The sequence below is a fragment of the Vitis riparia genome, chromosome 1 (genome assembly GCF_004353265.1).
Source record: "Vitis riparia cultivar Riparia Gloire de Montpellier isolate 1030 chromosome 1, EGFV_Vit.rip_1.0, whole genome shotgun sequence".
In the NCBI taxonomy this organism is placed as follows: Eukaryota; Viridiplantae; Streptophyta; class Magnoliopsida; order Vitales; family Vitaceae; genus Vitis; species Vitis riparia.
In genome coordinates this window covers 479799-503935 of record NC_048431.1, presented here as the reverse complement: position 1 = coordinate 503935, position 24137 = coordinate 479799, and the positions used below count along the sequence as shown (strand labels likewise).

The 24137-nt window shown below is 34.4% G+C and overlaps 4 protein-coding genes across 7 annotated transcripts; 3 read left to right on the top strand and 1 right to left on the bottom strand.

The window, feature by feature from the left end:
* Positions 1 to 1575: 1575 nt before the first annotated feature.
* Positions 1576 to 5045, top strand: LOC117917714 (14-3-3-like protein GF14 iota). Its single transcript, XM_034834083.1, has 7 exons — positions 1576 to 1748; positions 2963 to 3269; positions 3713 to 3800; positions 3915 to 4024; positions 4113 to 4261; positions 4545 to 4594; positions 4687 to 5045. Exons 1-7 carry the CDS (start codon positions 1676 to 1678, stop codon positions 4690 to 4692), a joined length of 783 nt encoding a protein of 260 aa, XP_034689974.1. The 5' UTR covers positions 1576 to 1675; the 3' UTR covers positions 4693 to 5045.
* Positions 5046 to 5501: 456 nt separating this feature from the next.
* On the bottom strand, positions 5502 to 10142 carry LOC117917700. Of its 2 annotated transcripts, XM_034834072.1 has the most exons (6): positions 9927 to 10142; positions 9732 to 9804; positions 7075 to 7126; positions 6848 to 6917; positions 5810 to 5910; positions 5502 to 5725 (listed from the first exon to the last, which is right to left on the bottom strand). In XM_034834072.1, exons 1-5 carry the CDS (start codon positions 10029 to 10031, stop codon positions 5824 to 5826), a joined length of 387 nt encoding a protein of 128 aa, XP_034689963.1. In that variant the 5' UTR covers positions 10032 to 10142; the 3' UTR covers positions 5502 to 5725; positions 5810 to 5823. The 2 variants fall into 2 exon arrangements, with proteins under 2 accessions (XP_034689963.1, XP_034689954.1); XM_034834063.1 differs by having other exon boundaries at positions 5502 to 5910; positions 9927 to 10141.
* A 2417-nt stretch (positions 10143 to 12559) lies between these two features.
* On the top strand, positions 12560 to 18294 carry LOC117930742 (triose phosphate/phosphate translocator, chloroplastic-like). 3 transcript variants are annotated; one of them, XM_034851624.1, is made up of 13 exons: positions 12560 to 12691; positions 12807 to 13132; positions 13268 to 13339; positions 13852 to 13917; positions 14022 to 14100; positions 14188 to 14308; positions 14445 to 14540; positions 14746 to 14858; positions 15101 to 15178; positions 15259 to 15375; positions 16455 to 16554; positions 16712 to 16812; positions 17917 to 18294. In XM_034851624.1, exons 2-13 carry the CDS (start codon positions 12858 to 12860, stop codon positions 17941 to 17943), a joined length of 1245 nt encoding a protein of 414 aa, XP_034707515.1. In that variant the 5' UTR covers positions 12560 to 12691; positions 12807 to 12857; the 3' UTR covers positions 17944 to 18294. The 3 variants fall into 3 exon arrangements, with proteins under 3 accessions (XP_034707515.1, XP_034707437.1, XP_034707353.1); XM_034851546.1 differs by having other exon boundaries at positions 12560 to 12697; XM_034851462.1 differs by having other exon boundaries at positions 12560 to 13132.
* A 523-nt stretch (positions 18295 to 18817) lies between these two features.
* On the top strand, positions 18818 to 24043 carry LOC117912519 (triose phosphate/phosphate translocator, chloroplastic-like). Its single transcript, XM_034827128.1, has 12 exons — positions 18818 to 19329; positions 19568 to 19639; positions 20193 to 20258; positions 20397 to 20475; positions 20562 to 20682; positions 21188 to 21283; positions 21613 to 21725; positions 22537 to 22614; positions 22697 to 22813; positions 23437 to 23536; positions 23620 to 23720; positions 23820 to 24043. Exons 1-12 carry the CDS (start codon positions 19052 to 19054, stop codon positions 23835 to 23837), a joined length of 1239 nt encoding a protein of 412 aa, XP_034683019.1. The 5' UTR covers positions 18818 to 19051; the 3' UTR covers positions 23838 to 24043.
* The last annotated feature ends 94 nt before the right edge of the window (positions 24044 to 24137 follow it).

The following is a 24137-nucleotide window of genomic DNA, read 5'->3' as shown; positions in this document are numbered from 1 at the left end:
CAAAATCATTGTCATTAATGAAAATAAATTTCATATTAGTTTTCATGATACACTAAGTAAGATAATTGTCTTCTATCCTCCCATAACAATTAATTTTTAAATGAAATAATCAAAACCCGACTTCAGAATTAATAGGGTAGGAATTATTGGAATGCAAAATCATAACTTATTAATTTTTCAAATGAGATGGTTGAATCCTTTTGACTCTAACAAATAACAATTAGGAAAATTCTTTGGAATTGATTCCAATCTTCTAACAAAAGCTAGCCCAATGCTATATTCTAGCTTTATATAATTGCTGCCCATGTGTAAATAAATAAAGACAGCATATAATAGAAGGCAAATTGGCCCTCTTGTAGGGCCTTTTCCATCAACCACACTTATCAGACTCCATTATTAAATTGTGTGTCTCATCATCATCATCATATGGTCAAAAAGAATGATAATGATCACCAAGAGAGCCACCCTCAAAATCTTACCATTAAAATTCTATATGTTGTTAGTCCATGTTTGGATATATTTTTTACTTATTTTAAAAAAAAAGCCACATATAAAGTATCGAAATTATTATGAAAAAGTAAGCACAAATCTTGTGAGTTTGAAAAACACTTTCTAAAATTTTAAAAAATTTTGAAAAACACAAGGTAAATTTTTTCTCATATTTATATCAAAACATTAATTAGTTCTTTATAAAAGTATTTTTGATAAAAATACCATCATACAAGTCAAAATATAAAAACATTATTAGAAATATCATTCCCAAACGCATCCTTAAATCTTTTTGTTCATTTATTATTTCTCAATAATTAAATATCAATTAAAATCAATAATTAATAACAATAAATATAAAATTTTCCTCTTTTTTTTTCCTTTTGGAGCCAAGAATGATGTTGTCTTCAATCTCATTTGGAGTTTACTAAACTAAGAAGATCATTGAAGTACCAATAATATAATTAAATTATAAAAAATTATTAAGATAGAAAAAAATAATTAAAATATAAATCATATCAACAATTCTTAATATTGTAATTAATATACAAAACTACAAAAAAAATATTTATATTATTTATTGAACGTGAAAATTCCCCTTCCTTGGTAACTCTAACCATTTCAACCATAAAATTATATAATTAATTTTAATTTATTAATTTGAAGATAAAAATAAAACAATAACTTTAATGGGAATTTATCAAAAATAAATATTTATTTTTAACTTCTAACATACTATTATTTGGAGCTTTTTAAAATTGATAGAAGGTCATATTTGATAAAATCCTCAAAAATGGAATTCACATTTTTCAATTTAAAAAAAGAAAGGTAATAATTTTTTTTTTAATTACATATTTTAAAAATATGAAATTTTAGGACCGTAGCACGTGACAGCATCTTGTGAAGGGGGGGAAGGGAAGAGAGAATTGAAGAAATCCGATCAAATCCGAATATGGCGGATAAGTTTGAAAACTCTCTTCCCCAACTAACGGTCTAGATCCGATCTTCCTTCCTCCCCACTTGCCTTTGACCTTTTGAACTTCCCCCTTCTCTCTATATATGTATATATAAATACCCTTTCTTCCTACCACAACTCCCCTATTTTCTCTCTATTTTTCTTCGTTTTTCCCTCCATCCCTCCAAAAAAGTCTCTGGTGTTGTGGGTTTGTCTCTCTTTCTTGCAACAATGTCGACCGAGAAGGAAAGAGAGACTCAGGTTTACATGGCCAAGCTCGCCGAACAGGCTGAGCGTTATGAAGGTTTTCTTTTTTTTCTTTTTTTTTCTTTTCCTTTAATTTTGGGTTGTTTTTCTTGTCGTTTTTTATTGCTTCGGATCTGGGTTTTTGGGGAATTCATGAATGGATGCGGTTTTATGAAGTTTTGTGTTGGTTTTTGTGGGTGAATATATATATTTCCAGCCAGAAATGGGTCTTAGACTCTCAGGTGATGATTTACAATCTGCCTTTGTGCCAAAGAGAAGTAATGGATTGGTTGCAGATGGGCATGGGTTGAAATGTTAGAATTCTATGAAATGGAGTTGATCTCCTACCCTTTCTCATGCAATTGTTTCTTCTGGGCATTAGGGTTGGTCTAATCATTTAGTTTCTTGACTTGCTTGATTTCATCATGTTTGGTTGTTTGGGAATGTGGCTGAGCATATTCGCCCTGGGTTTCCAATATTGTTAAGAGGCACATTTGGATGTTGTGTTCAAGTTTCCAATGTTGTTAAGAGGCATATTTGGTTGTTGAGTTCCATTGAATGGATCCCTTGTCATCTACGCATGTGGTCTTTGATTTCATCAATTTTTGTATGTGTTAATTTGGTTGTTGGAGAAGATCATAGATGTCCCATTAATGGGAATCAAGCTTTGGAAAAAGCATCATAATGAGAAATCCAAAAAAGAAGGACCATCAATTTTTATTTTTATTTTTTGTTTAGGATATCCATTTAAGGAAATAGTCATATTATGTTGTTTTTGGATGGGTGTATTGTGAATTCAGAGGGATGTGACCTACCTTATACCACTTAAATACTGGGACATGAGTTATACCCGAAAAAGTAATAGAGTGCCTTTTTATCATTGAGGAGGGCCCCAAATTGGGATTGCATTTCCCTCCCTTATTATTTTGGTTATCTTCTTGTAATTTTATTGTTGTTTTCCCTCTTTATTTTCAGGCTTTTTTTTTTGGGTTGGATGTGTGCAGACTGCAGAGATTCTTTTATATGCATTCATGGCCTCCCTAGGTTATTGCTTAAATGTTCATTATATACGTTAACATGTAATTTCCAGAGAGTATGAAACCATTCACATTTCCTAATTTTTAGAGAATAGTGATAATGATAAATGCACTCTTAGAATCAAGTAGAGGACTCTGTCTATGCCTCATATAGAAGGCACCTATTTGGAAATTTTCTGCTTACTATATTGTAATTAAGATCTCCTTCTGATTTGATGTTTTGTTTGCGACACAGAAATGGTGGAGTGTATGAAAACAGTGGCAAAACTCGACCTTGAGCTAACTGTGGAGGAGAGGAACCTCCTCTCTGTGGGGTACAAAAATGTTATAGGCGCTCGACGTGCTTCTTGGCGCATTATGTCTTCGATTGAGCAGAAAGAAGAGTCAAAGGGAAACGAGCAGAATGTTAAACTGATTAAGGGTTACCGCCAGAAGGTTGAGGAGGAGCTCTCCAAGATTTGTGGTGACATTCTGACAATCATAGACAAACACCTGATCCCCTCTTCTGGCTCGGGGGAAGCCACTGTGTTCTATTACAAGATGTGAGTCATGTTGCCCCTAGACTATATTCTTGTTGTTCAATCATGCTGAATATATTCCAAAGAGCATCATACCAGAGAATAATTATGTTCTGATATGATGAGTTACTTTTCCTTCTTCGTACAACTGGTGCCCAATGTGAGGGGACAGGGATTGTGCTTTTGATTCATTCCATGGCCCATATGAGATAGGTCAAACATTTCACTCAGTTACTTTACATATCTCTCTCATTCTTTTTCGAGTTAATAAGATTGACTTTGTGTATTCCCTGTCTTCTCTCCCTATACATATATACACACATTATAACATATATTTGTTTTTTATATGAGAAGAACTCATTCACATGGAGGCTGTGCGATATATTTACATATGTACATTTGAAACTAAACTTTTATATGGGGTTTTAAGTTTATCTTTCCTGGTGTTTTGGTATGAATGAATTCAGGAAAGGTGACTACTACCGGTATCTGGCTGAGTTCAAGACTGACCAGGAAAGGAAAGAGGCCTCTGAGCAGTCACTGAAGGGCTACGAGGCATGTTCACTTCTTGTGACATCTCTTAACAAACACATAATGAGTCAATGTTCGTATTTATGTAACATTTTCTAATTCGATCACTTGATATACCATTCCTTTGCTATTTGTTAGGCTGCCTCCAGCACTGCTAACACTGACCTCCCTTCAACCCACCCAATCCGTCTTGGCCTTGCTCTCAACTTCTCTGTCTTCTACTATGAGATAATGAATTCTCCTGAAAGGTAATGCATATGTTTCAAGCATAGCATAGACTGTTCAAGCCTTTTAAAAGATTGTTATGGCCTGATCTGAGAAATGAAACTTTTACAGGGCCTGCCATTTGGCTAAGCAAGCTTTTGATGAGGCAATTGCAGAATTGGACACCTTGAGCGAGGAGTCATACAAGGACAGCACTCTGATTATGCAACTGTTGAGAGACAACCTCACTCTCTGGACCTCTGATTTGCCTGAAGATGGAGGTACTGTATGGCCAAAAACTAAAGCAAATCTACATTTCGAAAATATGGTACATAGGAACACATGGGAGCCATAGACAATGGTAGGCATTAGACAAGAGTTGAACCCGAGACCTCTAGTTAACCAGAGCTCTGATACCATGTTGAGTTCCCAATTTTTCTTAAACGCTTAGAAAGCATTTAGAATTTGGACCCATAACATTATTCTTCTCCATTCCTGAGATAATAGAGTTGTTTCTGTTGGTTTTGGCTTCTGTATGTCTCATACACAAATACTCCATTGCAGGTGAAGACAACTTCAAAGGTGAAGAACCCAAGGCTGCTGAACCTACTGAGGTACACATTTTTACATAATTTTTTGGGGTCACCATTAGCCAGCTAATGACCAATCCTATGTCGCTGATCAAAATCTGACAAACTTTTTGCAGCATTGACAGAGTACTCTCAAGCTCTGCATAATGGCAATATGATATCAAAGTGCTTTGCAAAAGCAAAATTTTCGTTTTCATCTTTCATTCTAGGATTTCTCACCAAGGAAGGAGATGGCGCTGTGTAAAACACTTGAGAATGTTGTTAATCTTTTCAGGCCCAACCAAAGCGAGAAGATGATATGGGTTGACTAGGCTTCATTATTTTTGATTCATGTTTTGTTTTTCTTTTAATCTTTTTGCCTTCTGCTTCTGGTAAAATGTTATTTCATAGAATCTACTACTTATCCAAAGAATGGATAATCTCTGTGCACTCTTAATATTGTAATGACTTTTTGTCTGTCACTTTGTTTCTGTTAGCATCCAGTATTTGAACTCCAATGCATCATGATCCAATGCAGTTTCCCAGAACATAAAATGAATAGCTGTATAATACTTTCAGAGTCAGGAATATAAATCAAGATTTGAGAAAATTGTTTTTTATATTTGATCTCTTACATATAATTTTGTTCCTAAAAATAAATGAAAACTAATTGAATTTTTTTTTTTCTTAAGAATTGTTTTTGGTAATGTCGTCAAATAGGCCTTCCCTCTTCTCATGGCTTTCCTGATTGAAATCAGGCAGCCCCTTGCAGATATTCTATGCAAAGTAGCCTTGAGTAATTATCTGAAAATCAAATGGTAAATAATGACTCATTTTTAAAGTCATGAAATATAACATCTTTTAACAAAATGATATTTTCATAATTTTTTAATCATTTTCTTATATTAAGCACATTTTAGATAAATAATAATAATAATAATAAAAATAAAATGAACAATCTAATCTTAGCATCGTATTTCAAAAAAAACCATATCTTAGATAAATAATCATTTACAAAGCCTTATAAACAGATATAAATCTTCAAAAGTAACTTCATTATGAAATCAGTAAAAGAATTCACTCCCTCACATTTGGCTCTCTTTGGTAGCAAGATTGCCTCTGTGATGGTTACATTTCACACGGTATCGACATGGAACTACTGCCCACTTCTTGGTCCTTCCAACATCAAGTTGAGTGACAATCATTAGTAAAACAATCTCAAATCTCAATAATAGTGCCAATGACTGCCATAAGCAATACCTAAATTTTGTGAGTTACGATTCTTCTTTGGCAAAATAACTTTGGGGCAAGCAAAATTCTTCCTCTTGACTTAAGAACTCCGAGTCCTCATCATCTGGTTTCTGAAACTCAGTCGGAAAATAAATAATGAAATTACTCATTTAATAGTTCAAAAATGGGATAAACTAACTAAAGCAATCTGACATGCATAAACACATCCCCAAAGTAAAAACGGACAATCAACCAATCCTTTCTTTGTGTGGAAGAGTTTGTTTTGAATCAATAGTCCATCAAATAATGTCTCATTCCATTTTATTTGAGATCAGAAACAGAAATACTGCTTTATGATTTCACTATATCAGAATGCATATTTTCAGTGAAAAGAGCTAAATATCCTTTTTACTATATTATTTTATCCAAGTTGGTTTCAGTCTTTCTTTCTCTATATAGAATCCTTCCACTAGAAGAACTTCCATTGCCAATCCATCAATGGAATTCTTTTACATGTCTAGAGGATACCAATCAGCATATCCACCATTTCAAGAACAATTAGATCTGCAGTTCTTCAACCTGACTACATTAATCTTATGAACACAACATTAGGTAGGCGGGAACCCAGGAAAAGCTCCTCAGGTTTGGAACAGCTAAGAAAAAGGGACTGTCCTTGGCAGATAGGTGCCACTCGTGTGAAAAAAAAGAAGAAAAACAGAGTTGTCAACTACCTGCAGTAACATCTGTTGTCCAATGGCAAATAAGATTTGGTTCTCTCCCTCCCCTGTTCAGTGTGTTGTGGGTCTTCCTAAGTCATTGGGGCTGTTTGTATATTTGCAATTTGAACTGAACTTTCTGAATTAATGGGTAAGATGTTGTACCCACTAGTTCACAAAGACATTCATCAACTTATGACTATGATTTTGTAGAGGAGGTGTGTCAACCATGCAATACAAACATGGGGTTTTCAACATGGCAAATTCCAAGTAAGACCAAACTGTACATATATAAATGTAATAATAACTGATGAATTTTAATTATAATATCAATGAATGTAATTATAGATACCAGCATTTCTAAGTTGTAGAAACGATCCAGCAACTGCAAAACCTCCTCAGAAGTGAAGTTCCGTTCAAAGCTGTGACATGAATGTCAGTGATGTGCAAGAGTATGTAATACAGATTAAGGTTTAGTAACATAGTTAATACACGATTTGAGTTAAAGCCATACCAGAATCTTTACTCAAAAGGTGGAAAACTATAGAGAGTAAAAAGCAACAAAGAGCAAGATCAAACCTTCTTCGCATAAATTCCATTAGACTATAGAGGATAAAGTGACGATGAATGCCTGCAGGAAAACAATTGGTTAAATTATTGCATTTATCAATAAACTGATAATTAAGAAAGAAATTAGAAGTTGATACTTCATCTGTTATTATTAGCTTAGTGCATTGACCACCAGAGGTAGTTTTTCCTTAAAATCCCTGCTTAATGGTAAATGACTTGTAACAAGTGTGAGTTCTATCATCAGCAACATGTAAGTTCTTCAAGGATTGCTAGAAAAATATTTGTCTAAGTGGAACATAACTTTCAATGATATTAAAAGGACCAATTTATCATTAACCATGCTCTATAAAGTAATAAATTTTTAATCACCTTTCCACACCAAGCATCAATCAAATTTTAAAGGCAGTCTGAACAACAAAATCCTACTAAAGAGGACTATTGCATTGTATTTTTATACCATTTCCAGAAGGATTATTAGCCCTACCTGTCCTGACTCTGACATTATGAACTTTCTTCCAAAACTGGAAAGTGCAAGAAAGGATGACAAAATCAAGAACTTACAACTTATCTTTACCCCCAAAACCAACAAAAATTTGCATTGTGATTACGGATAACAGTAATTTTTGCATGACACTGGTTTCCAGAACACTTGTTTGTGCAAGCACAGAAATATAAAATCATTATGGGTATCATGCACAAAAACCATATTAACATGTAGTCCAGCAAAACTGCCTACTTGAACAAAAGAAGGCAGAGTCAAATCTAGCATTGTGCTTGGCACCTTCCTTTCAGCAGCAGTAGCTGTCAATTGACACATCATTTTAATTCCTTTTATAACATAAAGGCATCATCAGATGCAACATCTCTGCTAAAGAGTTCCTTCTTTTACGCCCTTGATACCTTCCTCAAAACCAAGAAATATGTGCTTCCAACATACGACTAGCTTTCACCTTTTCTCATTGACATGAGGCCTCTAGTCATCTCCTCAAATACTAGTCTTCTTATACAACAATGTAGTAACTAGAGACTATGAGATGCAAAAAGTGATGACAATAGAAGCATCACCTCATTTTCCTCTTCAATTTTCACTCCAAAATTTAACAATTTGTGCTTAACATGTTAGATGCATTGAAATGCACCAGCAATTCCATATTTCCCTCCATCTACAAATTATACAGTTGTTTCTTCACACAGAACTTGTTCATAATATTCATCACCATATAATTAATTTTTTAGTTCTTCCGTGTCACTTCAACTTTCTCTCTATTAGTCACAATATGAATGACTTCATCCAACAGGTACGACAAATAATCCTAGCAGCCTTAGCATCCATCTCTCCCCATCCTCTCCACTTTTTCTGTTTCTTTGTTTCTCCAGCAATGCCTTGTGAACCCTTTGCCTATTAGGAGATCATCGATTCCCCTTTGCCAAAAAGAAGTTACTCTTATACTTGACTTTCTCTACTTCATACTGCTGTTTGATTTTTACTATAACTGCACATTCTTGAGCTAAATATTGTGTGTTTATCACTACGGAACACTTAATAGACAACATCAAACCCAAAACCTGGGTACAAGGTGCTTTTCCAACTAATAATAAGAAGAGTAAGAATAAGAATCTTATTTGAGAAACAGTTTGCAATCACAAATAGTTTCCAAGAAAATGGTTTCAGTTTCCACAATTTTTCTATTAAGACAACAAAACTGACCGCTTGTCATCTTCACCCTCCACCTATGCATTGGAAAACCCTATTAACAACCAAGGAAGATAGAGTATAATGGAGCTTCATAGGATCTTTGTATCCAGGCACAAGTAGCACTTTTGATAATATAAAATTCTCAACATCAAGAATGTGACGGAACTACATGTGCTGCTTAAGCAATTGGCACTCATTAATTTGATTATTTAATGGACGCCCTTTGTTCACTTATCCCTTGTGAGAAAAAGAGAGTAAACTAATTTCTGACCTTTCAATTGAAGAACAAGATACAATACGAACTAGTCACATTATGCATTTCCCATAGGATATAAATGAAGGAAACACATTATCACTTCAATTTAGCTATTTCGTTACGGATATGGATGCTATTATAGTACATATTGGTTTGTTAGCATAAGATGCTGGCACCCTTACAATATTCCAGACCACACAATCCCACAAAGGAAATATTTACATTCCAAGGTGTGAAATTAGCAATCAAAAAAATCTACCCTCTGTTTCTGCAATTAACGAGCATATCTCTTATTCAACTAATTACCATCTATGCGTGAAATCCTTCAGAATTACTTTGTATATTCACATCGACAATTAATTTCTTTCTCCATCTGACTGCTTATTAACTCCAAGAGCCAGTCCTTGGACCAAATCAAACGCCTTTCTTCTTCCACAAAACCAAAAGTAAAAAAATGAAAAAAATGGCAGCAAAGAAAACCTCTCAAACATTCCAACATAGCAACTTTCCAATAAAGAAACCAAAAGACCACCATATACTAACTACGAAAGCAAGCAAGACAATATGAAGACAAAGATTCAATCAATGCGGCATTGAAACCTAAGATCACCAGGCATGATCAAACCTGTCTTCACCACCACTCTCAAATCCCTTCCACAAGGATCACTAGCTAATCCAACGTTCATACAATGAAAATGAAGAAAACGAACTTGCCTTGTAGCTTGACAAGAGGATAAATTTCAAGAGCTTCAAGAATTCGGAGTTCCAAATCAACTTGAGATTGCTCCTGTTTAACAACAAAGAGACATCCTAATTCAACAAAAAAACCTAAGGAACCCCACCCCCCACACCAAAAAGAAAAAAATAAAGAAAGAAAGAAAGAAAAGAAACTGAGACACGAATGCATACATTTAGAGATGCCTTGGAAAGAGAAGAAGTGGAAGAAGGGGGAGCTTTGCACGGAGAGTGTACGGACATTCCGTCTTGTTCTTCTTCTTTGGCAGTACCGTCCATGAGGACTGCTTCGAGAATCTGCAAGTGAGAACGTTTTCTCGATTTTGAATATTAGGGTTTCAGCGTTTGATCCAAAAATGATCAGAGAAAATAAGTGTGATTGTGTTGTTGGGTTACGGATTGCTGGGCCAGCCCAAAATTTAAGCTCCACTGCCTTGACTGGACCAAGATTTCTTCTTCTTTTGGATTTTAAATTTTTTAAATTTAAATTTTTTTAATCAGAAACTTTTACATAAAAGTAGAAAATTTCGAAAAAAATATAAATTTATCTTATATATTTAAAAAATAATTTTTAAATATTTTGTAGTAATTTTTTTTTATATCTCAATTTTTTAAAACCTTTAGTGTCTATTTGCACATAATTTCTATTTAAAAAAAAAATAGTAATACTTTTTATAATTTTAATACTATTTAAAAAATGAAGGTAATAAAACTTTTAGAAATAAAAACATTAATAATAGAAAAATACTAAAATATTTAAAACCATGTTAAAAAGATTTATTTAACAAAAATGAAGCAAGTAACTTTATTTTTTAAATAAATAAAACACAAGTCAACCTTTTCATTTCTATCCGAAGATGATGGAAGTTTTAACTTAAAAATGGAATCTTTTGCTGCAATAAAAATAAAAGCGATGTAAATTATTCAAGAATTGATGTTGATTTGCTTTATAAAAAAATGATATCAATGAGCTTCATTGAAATGATTTTACAGGATTCAATCAATTGTCTTGATTATGGGATATTATCAAGAATTAGATACCTGATTCCAATTTTATAAATATAAAACTAAATAATATTTTTAATGAATATTTTTAAAAATATATGAAAAATGTTAGAGTAGTTAATTACATGCTTATTTATTTTACTAAAAGAAAAAAAATCCCTTATAAATAAAATAAAAAAGTGTTAACAAACAATTCTTCTTAGAATATCAATGTCATAATCACTATAGTAGTCATCAATAATTGAAGGCACATAAAGAGAAAATCATAAAGTTGGGACCATATATATTATTTATATAAAGTAAAGCCTATTTTTAGCATTTTTTGGCACCTACTATCACCATAGTAATTTATTAACCAAATAATTTCAAGGAATTGGATTCTATGATAAAGTCAAGGCCCCATTTTCGTATAGGAGATGAAGAAACAAAAGGGAAATATGGTAGAAAATAACAAAAAAAAAAATTAATTTTAATTATTTCCAATTTTGTCTACCTCCCTCTATAATTATTTCCAATTTTTTAATAATATAATTACCATCACTATTTCTCATCTAATCATAAATTAGCTCTCTTATGATTTAAAATAGTATAAATCCAATAAAAAAAGGTTTTAAAGAATAAAAAATTCATTTAGTTCTATATTTTGGGTTGGTAAGGGTCTCTAATTCAAGCATTAAAGCGACTTCCCATTAATCAATAGGAAGAAAATTCAATGACCTAGACAAAAAAAAAAAAAAAAAAAGGGGTAAAATACACTTTAGACTTCAAATTTTTTTTTTTTCTAATTTCATATTTTATCCTCTCACATTAAAAAGTCAACAATTTACTCTCTAAGTTTATTAAAGAACAACATTTTACCTCCTAAACTTATTTAAAAAGTCAATAATAAGTTATTAAACCAATAATCAAACAAAAATAAAGAAAAAAAAATCAATCTCTTTTATAATTTTTATGAAAAGTTTGTAATTTAAAGTAAAATATATAAGTTTATGGTAAAATGTTAAAATTTAAACGTGAGTGGACAAAGTCTTATTAATAATAAAACCTAGAAACATCTTGTTATTAAGGACAAACACGTGACACATGTGAGAGCTCAGTTGTGATTTGTGTCACGCTTATCAACATTATTTGTATATGTTTGGTGGAAATTGAGAGATTCATGTTTTTAAATATAATTTTCAAAAATAAAATTTAATTATTGTGGGGTAGGTGGTGGGAGCAACTTTTAATTTATTCTATTCTAATCCCAAACATCAAATTCAATGAGTTTTTGTTAATAACTATACTCACGGGATACAGACGTGACACTAAATTTTTTAATAATTTCAATTTTTTAAATATAAAACCAAACTAGACCATTCAATCCATGGCTTCCCAATTAAAAAATTGATAATAAATTATACATACGGACTATAATATATAATATCTATTGATTATATTATTAATTTCGTGTAATTTTTTTTTAGGTATTTGATGAGATTCCAAAGTCAGATTTATTTTCATGTTATAATTTATATGTATATATTGCTTTTCATAGTCTAGCCGCATCTTATTTTAGCGGATTCCAAGAATGATAGGAGGAGACGAGGTGAGAGAGAAAAAGGTCCATTGGAGCATCGAAGAGTCACTCAGGCCCAATTATTAGAAGAGTGAGTCACACCCACGTGGCCACAACACAAGTGGGTAGGTCCCAAACAGTTGGGCAACGACTTTTTGGAGGCAACCTCTCACCGTTAATGAAGAACAACCACCTCAATTCATCACTCTTCACATTATTCCACCACTTTTTTTTTCTTTTTTTTTTCCTTTTTATTCTGTTTCTGATGGTCAGCAGGTGTCCATCTTTTTCAAGCGCTTACTCCTTCCATTTTTGAATTTCCATCAGTCACAGAGTGACGACATCGTCTTCAGCGTTTTTCCCCACCACTTCCTATGTTGATGTCTCCGCTTTTTTCTTGATTCCTTGATTTCATCGACACCCATTTGTTTTTGTTTCGTATTCGATGATTTTTATTCTCCGCACGCTCAAAGGCTCTGTATTGTTTTCAGTTGGTGGTGGGCGACGTAGTTTGGGGCTTTTTTCTTTGTGTTTGGTTTGGGATGGCTTCGCTGGCGGCTTCGGTTCGTTGCTCTCAGTTTTCTTCTCTGGGCTTGAATGCGAAGAGAATTTCGCGTAATTATGGACTGCCCAGGACTCCATCACTTGTTTCTGCGAGACCCTTCTCGGCGCTGCCAGACATTCGAGTGTCTGCGGCTCCGGTTCAATTCTCCGGCAATGCTTTGAAATTTGCTGGTTGGGATCCTCTGCTGAGGCGGCAAGGTGGCGCCGGAGTAAAACTTCCTGTTCCGGCGGCTGCAGCTGCGGATGCCGATGGGTTGGGCTTCATCTCTCCTTTTTTTATTTCATTCAAAATTCTGGGTTGCTTTCTTTTCCTACATTTTCTCAGCAACCAAACGCAGCATTATTAACTGCTATAATTGGATAACTAATACTCATGGTGTAACTGCAGCGTTACAAAGCCATCAAAGAGCTTTGCAGAGAAATTCCCCGTCCTGGTCACCGGATTCTTTTTCTTCATGTGGTAGGCTTTTTCTCACTTGTCTGATTCCTTTCCTTTTATCACTCCCCTGTATTCTGTTTGCCATAATGGCGGTTTTTTGGAACTTGCCTAAATTAGTCTTTGAGAAAATGTTTTCACTAATAGGCAATAGAACTCATTCAATTCTCTAAATTGTTCCTTATGAATAATCTTTTGGATTTCATATTTTGAGATTGTCAAATGAATTCGTGATCATACTAATTGATCAATACCATTTGTGACGTGGTAATCATCCTGTTTCTCGTTTGATTGATACAATGCGGATGGTTAATAATCGCACTCGGCCTTTTTTCCTTCATTTTTTGGTATGCTGCTGTTGTTCATGAGTGGCTATGTTCATGTATTCTGAAATTTCCCAATTGAGGGTTTTTGAAATTCTTCATACCAGTTGAAAAAAATCACAATCCACTCACATTTCCGATCTAAGGATTGTTAAAGGAAACTATTACTATTCCATTGCGTTGCTCTAAGCAGAAGCCAGTTTATCTATGCAGGTACTTCTTGAATGTAATTTTCAACATACTTAACAAGAAGGTTTATAATTATTTCCCATATCCATAGTAAGTTATCTTAACTAAGCTTTTGTCAATTTAACCATTTACAGATTCGTGTTTCGAAAATACGATTCTCGTTAACAATTAGATCATCTTTTCCCCCATTTCAGCTTTGTTTCTCTTATACATCTCCTTGTGGGCGTGGCCTACTGTCTTGTCAGTTGGGCTGTTGGTTTACCAAAACGAGCTGTGAGTCCTGTATTTCATATTTGATAGATGTCTACCTGAGGCATGTTATGGATTTCAATTGAATTTACTGTGTTTTTATGAAACCAGCCGATGGATAAGGAGCTCCTGCTGCTCCTCACTCCTGTTGCATTCTGCCATGCCCTTGGACATGTTATGTCTAATGTGTCATTTGCAGCGGTGGCTGTGTCATTTACCCACACTATCAAAGGTGATGAACGAGATGGAATGTCACAAGCATATGCCCTGGTTTCGGATGGGTGGTTTAAGAGTTTGGTTAAGTTGGGTGACAGTTGAGATTATGATAGCTTCTTGCTCATAACCATTTCTTGATGCTTCTTCTGCAGCCCTGGAGCCATTTTTCAATGCTGCTGCTTCTCAGTTTGTTTTAGGCCATCAAATTCCCTTTTCCCTGTGGCTGTCATTGGCCCCTGTTGTTATTGGTAACTCCTTGAATTTTAGTCCCCTTCCTTAGAATTTTTTTCGGTTTTCTTAACTGTAAAAAGAATATCAGATGTCCTCCAACTGCCATGTATATGTATAAATATGCCAATATGGCAGATTGCTTTGTGATTTTGTCGACATGTGCCACATAATTATGTCTAAGTTTGTTCGCTGAAATACTGAACGGCTCCATTTCTATTTTAGGCGTATCAATGGCATCTCTGACTGAACTTTCTTTTAACTGGACTGGCTTCATTAGTGCAATGATTTCAAACATTGCATTTACCTACAGAAGTATATATTCAAAGAAAGCAATGGTAATATCTTTCAGGAAGTGTCTTGTATTCGAAGTTTTCGTTTCATTTCTTACTTGATTATATTCCTCATTTCTCTTCAAGAAGCTTAATCCATGCATGAAGTCATATGTTAGTCTTTATTCATAAATCTCTCTTGACCTCTGCACATAAACTACACACAAACACAAGGGAATGGCATCATCACTCAAGAAGAAGTCTATTCTGTGCTGAAAATCAACTAATTCATGTGTTTTTTTTAACAGACGGGAATGGACAGCACAAATGTTTATGCATACACTTCAATAATCGCCCTCCTGTTTTGCATCCCACCGGCAGTACTCGTACGTTTGCTTATCACAGAGATGAATGGAAGTTATGAAATTCTTGTTTCTTGGTCGAAATTCTGATTATTTGGTTTCAGATTGAGGGGCCTCAGCTGATGCAGTATGGTTTCAGGGATGCAATTGCTAAAGTCGGTCTAACCAAATTTTTGTCTGATCTATTTTGGATTGGAATGTTTTACCATCTGTACAATCAGGTAAGCCACATCCATAGTTACCCTTAGCTCTGGAAAAAAAAAGTTCATTGAACATCACATTCTATAGTTGGAGCTGCTTCTTATTGCTTGATCTTTGTAGTGTAAGTTGTTAGCTTTTCTAGTACATTTTAAGATTTTTCTAGGCCTCCTTGTCTTTTTCTGTCCAAGTCACTTCAGGGATTCCTTTGTAATTAAAATTTAACTTTATGGAAGTCCATAAAAGGGTATATACGTCCAGGATCTGTCACATAACTCGCACCATTTGAAAGTTGGGTGGTGAGAAATTTTGGCCCTGCTTGATGTTACATTTTTTTAATAGAGTCACATTTACGGACAAGTACCGTGATAACGAAGTTAGGATATAACCGAATGAGTTTATTTGTTGTATAAGCAAAAAGCATATGAACCATATAAACCATGTGGTTATATGATGTTTTAAATGCAGGTGGAAAGTGTCACAATTATTGCTTAGAATATATTTTTTTTTTTATAGAAGAAATATTATATAAAATATTTTGGTATGTAATTATAATTAGATTTCTTATAGAATAAAGAAAGTTGACATAAATATTTATATAAATATCCTAGGTTATGAAGAGTAAAATTTATGAAAGAGATGAACTTATGAAGACTATACATAATAGATAAAAATATGAAGAAGGATGATAGACACCCGATAGAATTCGATGGAGTTAAAGAACTTAAGGCGGAGATACAAAAAGTTAAAAATATGGGATAGTTTGGGACTCAATAATTGTATCTATTTCTATCATCTGCAATATTCTTTATTATATAATGAAAGTTCTATCTTATTTGTGAAGATAGATATGATAGACTAAATCATGTTAAAACTTTATGTACTTGTTAATATTGAAGCTTTTATGGGCTGAATAAGTGGTATTAGAGCTTTTGTTGACTGAATAAGTGGTGTCGAAGGTTCAAATGCATCCTGTCAATTTCAAGTTGTTGTGTTAGACTCCAAATGCGCATGTCTGAAAGTGACATAGTGTGAATCAGACTAATAAGGTATTGAATTTGCATTTTTCTGGTTCTTTTAACTCATGAGCTTCCAATTGCAGCTTGCTACCAACACCTTGGAACGGGTTGCGCCGCTTACACATGCAGTTGGAAATGTGTTGAAGCGAGTTTTTGTCATTGGATTCTCCATTGTTATATTCGGTACTGGTTCATTCATCCCCTCAAAATGATTTGTGCCGCCAACTAACTCTAAATTTCGATATCAGAAAAACTTCAGACCTCGATTCAAGATTTATCAGCCATCCTCACTGAACTAACTCTTGTTTTCTTGTATTCTAATGGCTGCAAAATCTGGCAGGGAACAAAATCTCTAGGCAGACTGGGATTGGAACTGCAGTAGCCATTGCTGGTGTTGCCATTTACTCCCTCATTAAGGCAAACATTGAAGAGCAAAAACGGGTAAGATTTTATCACATGGCTGAGCACTTTTACCTTAAAAGGTATTTTTAAAGAAAAATTATGGGCTCATACAAAAAGTTAGAAAAGACCTTTTTCTATTAGTTCGGATGTTTGATAATAATTTTAAAAAGTGATTTTAGACTTTTTAACATGGAGAATTTTGATCTTTTTAAGTATTAAAAGGACTTGTTATCAAACACACTTTAAGAATATGTTTGACGATAATTTTAGAAAACGTTTTTAATATTTTAATAATTGAAATTTTTTATCTTTTAATTATTGAAAGAATTAAAAACACTTTCTAAAATTACTATCAAACACACTCTTAATAAACAAGTTCAGAAACACTTTTAAAGAAAACACTTTTACTAAGAGTGTGTTTGATAGTGATTTTAGAAAACGTTTCTAAACTTCCTTACACTTAAATGATAAAATTTTTTAAGTGTTAAAAATATTAGAAATATTTTCTAAAATCACTGTCAAACGGGTTTTTAAATATGCATCTGATAGCATTTATTCAAAATATTTTTAGTGAAAGTGTTTTCTCTATAAAATCACTTATCAAATATTTTTCTTAAAAACATTATAAGTAATTTTTTAAAATTTTTAAAATATTTCTTAAATTTTGTTTAATACCTTTTTTTTTTTTAAAAAATACTTTTTAAGTTAAAAACACTTTATAAAATCATTACGAAATTACTCTAAATAACGCTTTGAAAAGAAACACTATCAAACATATGTTCCTATGGTTTGCCCTTATTGTTACCCATGAGTCTCTTCCCTTTAAATAAAGACGCCAGGCTCTTCCCTTGAAATAAAGATTAGGCTTGAAGTGCATGGACCAAGTCTCATTTTAAAATATTTTATTTGAAAATATTCTATTATTTTATTTTAAAAAGATCATCCAACATATTTTTATGAATTTTTTTAATCTGAAAAATAGAAAACTGTTTTTGAAAAATCGTTGCCAAATAAGACATATTCATCGGTCTTAGATAACTATGATGAAGAACAAGGAATCAAATTTAGTACTTCATTTTTTACTTCTTCCCTTGTGGCTAAACATGTTTGCAGTGGACTAACAAAATTTTTCTGCTACTTCAGAAAGCTGCTGTAACTCCAGCAACATAGAGCTATCGAATCTATCTACCCACACTCTGCAGAGCTTTGTATATTACTGAGGATAATAAAGGGGTTCTAAAAAATAGATTGAATTAATGGATCCCCAGAATCATACTTGTTCAAATTCAGAGAGACAGACTCCTGAGGTGGTGGGTGGTTTTTCATAAAAGCTATCAGAAACAGAGAAATGGTGCTTTCCAAGCATTTGGATTCAGTTTGTTTGACCATTAGGTTTGCTTCATTAAATGAATGGTTTCTTTCTCCCTACAGTAAGCTGGTGAAAACTTATGGATTAGAAAGGAAGTTAGTAGATAAGTACGGACAATATTCCTTGTAGTGAAAGCTCCTGCTTTGGATTTATTTCACGTCATCTTTATTCAAAAGCTCTTTATCACACAAAAGCTAAAAGCTAAAAGCTCTTTTATCACACAAAAATAAGAAAAGAAGGGAATCCCAAATAAGATATTTCATTTTGCAGCCATCATCCCAGTTAAATCATGATCATAAATTAAAAAAAAAATCATTATTAATGGAATGAAAACCTACTCTTATCAAAATAAGAACATCACTTTATCAACTTCCTTTATTTTATTTTCATGGAAGGCATCATGTTGTGGGGACTTCCATTTGAATGGGGACTTCAATAACTTTTTTAAGCAAATAAGCAATCATGGCTATTAGAAAAAAAAAAAAAAAAAATAGTAGATATGTCATATGTGTATGCATTATTTTTTTATTTATTAAAATTACTGTTTTTTTTTCATTTATACCAACCGACTTTTGGGTTGGTGGGGACGCTACGGCCATGATAGGACGAGGCAAACCAGACAAACCTCCTCTCTCTCTCTTCCTTTATCTCTCTCTCCTCCATGTGATAGGCTGATAGCCACATTATTGTTATTATAGTGAGTTTCACTCTCAATTCCTCATCACCAACATTACTTAATGGAGGAGCTTGTTTTTCTTGTTTTCCACAATTTTCTCCCCTGCTTTCTTCACTCCTCCATTCCAACTTCATCAATGACTTCCATCTTCTACGGCTCACCAAAATCCAGTTCCCGTTTCAGTTGGTTGCTCCTCATGTAGATTTAGAGTCCTGCATTGTGGTTTGTTTCTGATGGCTTTGATGGCTGCTTCAGCTTCTTGCTCTCGGCTTTTGTCCTCTCTGCACTTGCCTCCGAGGGGAATTTCAGGAAACAATGGACTACCCAGGATCAGACCAGTTGTTTCTCAGAGACCCTTTTCGCCGTTGCCGGAGATTCGGGCATCTCCGGATCCGATTGATTTTTCCGGCAGGTGCTTGAGATTTGGCGGTTGGAATGAGATGTTGAGGAGGCGAGGCAGCAAGGGAGGAGAACTCGGGGTTCCAGCAGCTGCAGCTGCAGATGCGGATGGGTTGGGCTTCGTCACACCCTCATTTGTCTTTTTATGTTGTTTGGTTGGATGGAAAATGGAGGAAAAGAAAAAAAGCCATGTAAACTGAAGCATTATGCTTCGGTTGGTGGGTAGACTGGTGGTGGAATGTTATGAAGATAATTAGAAATTCCTTGACTTTCCCACATTTTCCCGTCTACCAAATTTAGCATTGCCCATTGCTATTGTTATAAATTGATACTCAGATTTGTAATTGCAGAGTTGTAGAGCCTGCCAAGAGCTTGTCGGAGAGATTCCCGGCGCTGGTCACCGGATCCTTTTTCATGACATGGTAGGCTTATCTGCATATAACTGGACACCGTTTTGTTTGACAGCTCATAGGGATAAAAGTGCTTTCTGGAACCACTTGTCTAATTGGAAGTTGGAAATATACTTCCATTAACCCGTGGAAACTCCTTTAATCTTCAGCTTCAGATCTTTGCCTTTTCAAAAGAATGTGTGCCTATCACAACCAATGAATGTCCCCCAGTTGGTGGTAGATCTGAATAGTCAAGAGAAGTCCACTAAGAATATAGTGTCAGCGTCCATGGGATTACAGGGCGGTTAGAGCAATCACTCAAGCTCCCACATTAAGTTACGGGTTGATTCTGATATCATTTGTATCCATTCATTCTTATGTCGATTAGGGACAGAGGTTTCTAATACTATTCAAGTAATAGACTCCTTTTAACCACGTGGATGCTGTTTTAAGCTTGTGAGCTTTGACCCAAAGCGGCGGGTTTTTACATATGTTTCATTCACACTGAGGGTTTTAGGAAATTGTTGCTAACTGGACTACTGAATACAAGCTATGATTCCCCAACCAGTTAATGTTATCTATGCAGGTATTTTTCGAATATCATCTTCAACATACTCAACAAGAAGGTTTATAATTATTTCCCGTACCCACGGTTAGTATGTCTCTGCTAAATTTTGTCCTTTCAAGCCTTTATGATTTCCGTCTGCAACTAGTTAAATTGCTTTATAATATACAGGTTGAATCTATAATCCCCATCTCACAATTAGAAGAGCTTTTTCCCATTTTGCAGCTTTGTTGCTTTTATCCATCTCCTGGTGGGTGTGATCTACTGTCTTGTGTGTTGGTCTCTTGGCTTACCAAAACGTGCTGTAAGTCCTAATTTTCATGTTCATTGCTACTATCCTTAAGGTACATAATGATTTTAATTGAATTAACTGTGTTTTTATGAAACCAGCCGATCGATAAGGAGTTCCTGCTGCTCCTCACTCCTGTTGCCTTCTGCCATGCCCTTGGACATGTTATGTCTAATGTATCATTTGCATCTGTGGCTGTGTCATTCACACACACTATCAAAGGTTAAGAAATATGCAGAAATGCCTCAATACCTGAAGCTCATTGTATCGATATTATGTTGATAGTTATGAAAATGTGCTAGCATTTCGCATCTGTTTTTGGGTATGTTTTTGAATGATTTTATAAAGACCGTCAAGCCCAATTTTTGTGCTAATTGCCTAATCAGTATCTGCAACCTTGAAATCTGCTGTCTGGTTCTGAACGTCTTGTATCAGCCTAGGGTGTTCTAGAGCTGAGGCTGATTTCAACCAACCTGTTTGAATCATTTGCAGTCAGTCCCACATTCACCATGTAGAAATGGTCATGACCGAGAGTGGTGAACGTACTAGTGTTCATTTAGAACTAGGTACTTCAATTGATTGACAAGCTTTTACTTCACCATGTTCAATATGGTGATAAAGCTTGGGAATTCTGTTATGTAGCTTAGCGGTTCAATTAAGTTGGGAAACAATTGAGATTATGATAGTTTCTTGCTTCTAACTAATTTTTTCAATGTTTATTCTGCAGCCCTCGAGCCATTCTTCAATGCTGCGGCTTCTCAATTTGTTTTAGGCCACCAGATTCCCTTCCCCCTCTGGCTGTCATTGGCCCCTGTTGTTTTTGGTATCTCTATGGATTCTATTCTTCTTCCTTTTACTTTCTTCAGTTCTCGTTAGTCTAAAATGAACATTGGATGTCCTCAGACCTACCATGTTGGACAAATTATCTAAGACATAATGGTGATCTTGTTGCTAGAAGGGCAAGAAAGGAGAATCATTTATATAGAGATAAAAGATATGATCATATGTCTTGATGTTTATTTGTTCGTTTTAAGTATCTGAATAAATACTTCGACATGGCAGGTCTGGTAAGTTCATTTGTGTCAGCATGTTCCATATAATTATGCCTCTAGAATCCGAAATCACTGAATTGCTTCTTAACTTTTCGTTTAGGTGTATCAATGGCATCACTCACTGAACTTTCTTTCAACTGGACTGGTTTCATCAGTGCAATGGTTGCAAATTTTGCTTTTACCTACAGAAGTTTATATTTAAAGAAAGCAATGGTAAGATCTTTAAGGCACTGTCTTCTTTCTGTGTCTTCGATGTTCTATTTCCATTTTATAGGTTGTGAGAGTGTTTCTATAGAAGGTGGGGAGTTGAACCGTGAAATTGTGAAATTTCCTTTGTTTTTGCTCATCCATGTGTCTAATTTTGATGCAGTGATGAAATGCTTTCTAAAGCTCAGAATGCATCCTCAAGAGACTACTGGGTTTGAGTTGAAACGTCTAATAAGATTCCAACAGAAATGAATCTTGAAGTATCCAAGAAAACCAGGACTTCATAGCCCTTTTGCCCTTGTAGCCCAACTCATTTCACAGCCCATCCCATGGAAAAACCTTTTATATGGGCTTCTTTGAAATTGTAGAATGGAATTGATGATTTGTGTGTGGTCATCTCCATCCACACTGTTAACCTATGTTACATGGGTTTGGGATATGAGGGTGTCGGGTTTAGGTGTCTGATCCTTCACTTTTCAAAGCTTAGGACATAGGAACGATTGAAAAATAATCTTGAATGGTACTGGGATACAATCCTTGATAAGAACAAAATTTATTAGTATCTAAAGCAAAATAAGAATATTTGAAAATGATACCCACACCTACAACACTATCAAGTCGTGTCGAAACAGCACATTGGATGAAGTTGAAGAGTCCAGGTACCACAGCTATTGACCACCCCACATGCACACAACCTACGCATATGCATGTCCTCATTTGTCGAATCATTCAAGAAGATGCCTTGATTGGGTTGAAAATTTACCAATTTAGCATGTTTTCTTGCTATGCTTCTTACTTGTTTTTCGGTTTTTAACAGACAGGGATGGACAGTGCAAATGTGTGCGCTTATACTGCAATGATCGCCCTTGTGTTGTGCTTCCCACCTGCTCTACTTGTATGCTTCCGTATCACATAGACCAAGTGAAGTTATGACATTTCTTGTTTGTTGAAGATTCTCCTGATGTAAACACTTTCAGATTGATGGGCCTCAGCTGATGCAGCATGGGTTCAGGGACGCTATTGCTAAAGTGGGTCTAGCTAAATTAGTGTCCGATTTATTCTGGGTTGGATTGTTTTTCCATTTGGACAATCAGGTATGTGACTTTCTTCCCTTCTTTATAGATACCAAGTAGCAATTGACGTTGGTGGGTCATATTTATGTAATGTCGAAACCTAAACATTCAATGTAACATAGATCAATCAAACCCGATAAGAATAATAATCAAGTTAAAAACATAAATCCAAATATTGCTTAATTATTAAATCAGTTACACATTATATAGCCAATTTAACACATTTACTTATCAAGTCTTGTTATTTAATAATCTAAATAAATTTACAATGAGTCAAATATGAATCAAATAACTTAAAATTATAATTAATCAATCAACATATTTGTTTAAAAGTAAATTTAAAATAAGTCAAATATGCATCAAATAATTTAAAGTTATAATTAGATTAATCAATACTATTATTAAATAGTTCGATTCAAGTTAAATTCATGTTATATAAATCGATATGAAATTGATCCAAACTCGATTATGTTCAACTCATACTTTTGAAAAACATATTGACTTTGAATCATGTTGACGGCTCGTATCAAATTTTACTACTCCTATTCATAGATGAAGACCTTAGTGTACCATATCCAGAAAATCAGGACCTCATTTTCACCATGACTTCTGGTTCTTTTAACATTCGAGCTTTACCATTACAGCTTGCTGTCAGCACCTTGGAACGGGTTTCGCCGCTCACACATGCAGTTGGAAGTGTGTTGAAGCGAGTGGTCGTTATTGTGTTGTCTACCATTGTATTTGGTATGAACTCATTGCTTTCAATCCAAAATTTACCAAACAGGTTCTTTTATATTGAATTCTTTTGTGGTTGAAAAATCTGGCAGGTAATAAGATCACGACGCAGACTGCGATCGGTACTGCAATAGCCATTACTGGCGTTGCCATCTACTCCCTCATAAGGGCAAATATGGCAGAAGAAAACCAGGTTAGAGCTTATCATCAGATTTTGCTCTTTCCAAAGCTAAGGTACCTTTCTTCCATTTTTTGCATTTGACTCTCAAAGTTCTCTCTTCTGCTGTTGCAGAATGCTGCGGCAAATTAAGCATCATAGAACTGGTGGATTTACTCCCACTTCGCACAGCCCTGCATAATACCAAAATAAGTAAATAATGGGGGTCATTGTAAACAGGACTTTTTTTCTTTTTTTTTTTCTTTTGCGTGAAATCAGATGTATAATTTTTTTCTTGTGTCAGATTTTTATCATATTCCGAGTTGAGTTGAGTTAATGCTGATTGTTCAAATTTTTGCTTTGACCAACCCAGAAAGCAATCAGATCCCAACCCAGCAATGAATCAGGACCGGTCCTGTATACTAGAAATGAATGAAAAAGAATGACTATTAA

Excerpts from the sequence above, each read along its gene's own strand:
- LOC117917700 (XM_034834072.1), bottom strand. The coding sequence starts at position 10,031 with ATGGACGGTACTGCCAAAGAAGAAGAACAAGACGGAATGTCCGTACAC. Across the intron at positions 9,805-9,926 it reads TTTCCAAGGCATCTCTAAAT|GAGCAATCTCAAGTTGATTT; the intron begins GTATGCATTCGT and ends GTTGTTAAACAG. Across the intron at positions 7,127-9,731 it reads TCCTCTTGTCAAGCTACAAG|GCATTCATCGTCACTTTATC; the intron begins GCAAGTTCGTTT and ends GTTTTCCTGCAG.
- LOC117930742 (XM_034851624.1), top strand. The coding sequence starts at position 12,858 with ATGGCTTCGCTGGCGGCTTCGGTTCGTTGCTCTCAGTTTTCTTCTCTG. Across the intron at positions 13,340-13,851 it reads GGATTCTTTTTCTTCATGTG|GTACTTCTTGAATGTAATTT; the intron begins GTAGGCTTTTTC and ends TTATCTATGCAG. Across the intron at positions 13,918-14,021 it reads AATTATTTCCCATATCCATA|CTTTGTTTCTCTTATACATC; the intron begins GTAAGTTATCTT and ends CCCCCATTTCAG.
- LOC117917714 (XM_034834083.1), top strand. The coding sequence starts at position 1,676 with ATGTCGACCGAGAAGGAAAGAGAGACTCAGGTTTACATGGCCAAGCTC. Across the intron at positions 4,025-4,112 it reads ATAATGAATTCTCCTGAAAG|GGCCTGCCATTTGGCTAAGC; the intron begins GTAATGCATATG and ends AAACTTTTACAG. Across the intron at positions 4,262-4,544 it reads TGATTTGCCTGAAGATGGAG|GTGAAGACAACTTCAAAGGT; the intron begins GTACTGTATGGC and ends ACTCCATTGCAG.
- LOC117912519 (XM_034827128.1), top strand. The coding sequence starts at position 19,052 with ATGGCTTTGATGGCTGCTTCAGCTTCTTGCTCTCGGCTTTTGTCCTCT. Across the intron at positions 20,476-20,561 it reads TTGGCTTACCAAAACGTGCT|CCGATCGATAAGGAGTTCCT; the intron begins GTAAGTCCTAAT and ends TTATGAAACCAG. Across the intron at positions 22,814-23,436 it reads TTTTCCATTTGGACAATCAG|CTTGCTGTCAGCACCTTGGA; the intron begins GTATGTGACTTT and ends TTACCATTACAG.